General features: G+C 38.9%; 1 protein-coding gene across 1 annotated transcript; it reads right to left on the bottom strand.

The window, feature by feature from the left end:
* Nucleotides 1–694: 694 nt before the first annotated feature.
* On the bottom strand, nt 695–1414 carry LOC138055626 (uncharacterized). The gene has a single exon (XM_068901516.1). The coding sequence runs from the start codon at nt 1412–1414 to the stop codon at nt 695–697; it is 720 nt and encodes a 239-aa protein (XP_068757617.1).
* Between the last annotated feature and the right edge of the window lie 1888 nt (nt 1415–3302).

Below are 3302 nucleotides of genomic sequence, written 5' to 3' on the forward strand. Positions count from 1 at the left end.
TTGTTTGTTGACTCTCTACTCTGCACCGAGAGGTTTTCTCAGAGTACTCAAGTTTCCCTTCTCCTCAAAAACCAACATTTGACTTGATTTGCGTTAGCAGTTAATTTCAGTTTACAGTGTCCCCAATTAGCCCCCAGCGCTAATAAAGTTCCTCTCTTTTATACGCACCAATAAGCTGTTTCACAATGCACAAGGACGGATTGAAATAATGTCATTTGTACGGAAAAAGCAAGGTTACAATTTGGATAACAGGAAACTACACAGCAAATCCCTTCCACGAAAGACTCATCGCAACTGAGTCGTTTCAATCAAAAGTCGACGGAAAACGAACGTGCAAAATGACATTTCTTAAAATCAGCATCAGTCAAGCGTGTCTAATACATCGGCAAAGTCATTTAATCGTGGGCGCTTTGCTGGATCCTCGGAGGTTAATTTCTTTGCCATATTCAGTGAAAGCGCTTATTCAGAGGGTAATAAATTTAAAACTTTCAATGCAATCTTTCCGAAAGAAAAGACATCAGACGCCTTACTCTGTTGCCCTTTTCCACTAATAATTTCTGGCACGATATGGGGGTATGTCGTCGGTACTCTTCTTGTGCGAAAATTGACAAAAAATTGACAGGCTTGGGGTTGGAAATACGTCGCGCTTTCCCAAAATCAATGAAGACAGGATTCCATTCTTTCTCAGGTTTTTCTAGGACAACGTTGTTCGATTTAAGGTCGTTAGAATGACACCGGCGCCATGCATGTGGTTAAGGGCTTTGATGACATTTTTTAGAATTTCATGCCAAGAAGTCTTATATAAAGTAGTGCAGGAGTCACTGTCGCCATGGAACTGAGTTATCAGCGTTAGCGGCATAGATTTCGTGATGACCCCAAACAGTAAAGGGAGACCCCGGTGGTCACCAAGAAGACCGATCATCTGCGCTTCTCTAACAACGTCCTTTTTGATTTCATCCGGTGACCTTGATTTTCGAAGCCTAAATTCTTTCACGGCTACTGGGATCCCTCTGTAATACGCCAAGTAACATGTGCCAAACGAACCGCATCCCAAAAATTTCGTTGATTTGGCAACCTCAGAGGGATGAATTTCTTTCATTGGAACAGATGTTGGGGTGTGGGACTCCCTTAATTTTGTGCTCTTGGATTTTGACGAAACATCCACGGCAACCTGGTTTTTCCTTGGCACACAACATTTGGCCGGTTCTGACTCAGCAGCAAACCCTGCTTCTGCTTCGGGTAATTCGGCAGCAATAACAACCTTGGGTCTAACTTCTGGCTCGAAAGTACGTTCTATGGCCTCCTTGAGATCTTTGGCTTTGGCTTTCTTTTTCCTCCAACGTTTCCTTGCTTCAATCCGAATCCCTTTAAGTTTTTCTCTGTCTTTAATATTTTTCCGCTTGTTTCTTGCCATTATCTTGCCATCAAAGAACAGAAAAAATGAAACCAAATAGAGACGATTACGCAAGATAAGATGCCAGAGTTGAGATTTCCAGATTTCGTTGTTTGCACGAAACAAACGCCATGGGTTTACCATTGGGAAAGGTGAAAGGGGCACTTGACAAAAAATGTCAAGTTACAATAGAGAAAAACGAAAATGCTTCATAACTACTGGATGAAACAAAGAACGCGACATAAAGATTTATTTGAACTGCTTAAAGCAAGCCGATTGTCGACAATAATCCCACACCACTTGAATTGTACGATCTTCAAATCCGTTCCATTGCAACGATGTCTTGCCAAGCCTTTATATACCAAAGTCATCTTGGGAGTCAACTGCGGCTGATCGAAAAATTAAAAAGCCGGCTAAGCTTCCGGAAGATTTCGATGGCAAACAACCATTCAAAGAATATTTAATGCCATTTCAGCGCTGTGCGATCGATAATGACACATTTCTTACAACAAGACAAATGGTAATTTGGCGACAGCACTGAATAATGCTACACTACTTTATACAAAGACGTTCCAAATGTTTATTTACTTTTTTTTTTTTTTGCAATGGCTACAAATGTGAAAAATCAAAGAAAAGAAAAAGATACAGATGAACTTAGATTCTACCCAAAAAGTATTGAATAATGCTAAGTTATTTTAGTAAAGGACTGATTTTATATTCTGCCTTCAGATAACAATAGCTCCAATGAACTGACTACCCAAGAAAGACAGAATAACTCAATAATAATAATAATAATAATAATAATAATAATAATGATAATTTGCTAATACTCAGGATTGGTTTTATATCCTGTCTTCAGATAACAACAGCTCGAATGAACTGACTATATACCCAAGAAAGACAGAATAACTTAATGTTATATATTTTTTTAAGTACTGAGGATTGATTTTATAATCTGCCTTCAGATAACAACAGCTCAAATGAACTGACTACCCAAGAAAGACAGAATAACTTAATAATTGTTTTTGTTTTTTTTCTGTTCAGACAAAAGCCCTGATTTTATATTCTGCCTTCAGATAACAACTGACTACCCAAGAAAGACAGAATAATTTAATATTATTTTTCTTAGATAAAAGCAGTGATTAGGACCTGTTTTACCCACTATTTTCTTGTGCCACTTTGAGGAGAAACGGGTAAAAAATGTGAAGGACCGTCCATCCACTTGGTTCAGATATGTAGATGGCACTTTCACCATGTTTGACAGTGAAACCGCTGCTGAAAGATTTCCACATTACCTTAACAATAGGCATGCCAATATTAAGCTAACTATGGTGGTTGTGGAAAATCAAGAAATTCTGTTTTTAAATGTTCTCGTCAAACGCAATCAAAAAAACACTTTCTCAACAACGGTCTACAGAAAGAAAACTTTTACGGGTCTCGTCACAAAATGGGACTCCTTTAAACCCAGGAAGTATTAAATTCATTTGATTCGCGCACTTACCAACCGCTGTTTACGCATTTGTTCAACATCCTCTTTGTTACAGTCTACTCTCAAATTAAAAAGCTATTACTCCAAGACGGTTACACGGAAGGAATTATTTGTTACCACATGAATGATGTCTTAAAAAAATAACAGAATCATTCCACAGTTCCAAAAAGAGATGCAACCCTTGTTTGACCCGATTTAGGTTTTCAAAGTGAAATTATTACACGCTCTCCCAACTCCTGCATTAGTACGTTCTATGGTTTCCTTCACCTAAAGCCCGCCGCACACGGCGAGGAAAGAGCTGTGCAAGCTGCCTCGCGAGGCGGTTTGCTCAGCCGTTTCCTCACGTGTGCGAGGAATTTTTGGTAAGAAATTCGCCTTGCGAAGCCGTGAGGATAAAATCAAACATGATTGATATTTTAG

Source organism: Montipora capricornis, chromosome 7, assembly GCF_036669925.1.
Source record: "Montipora capricornis isolate CH-2021 chromosome 7, ASM3666992v2, whole genome shotgun sequence".
NCBI lineage: Eukaryota > Metazoa > Cnidaria > Anthozoa > Scleractinia > Acroporidae > Montipora > Montipora capricornis.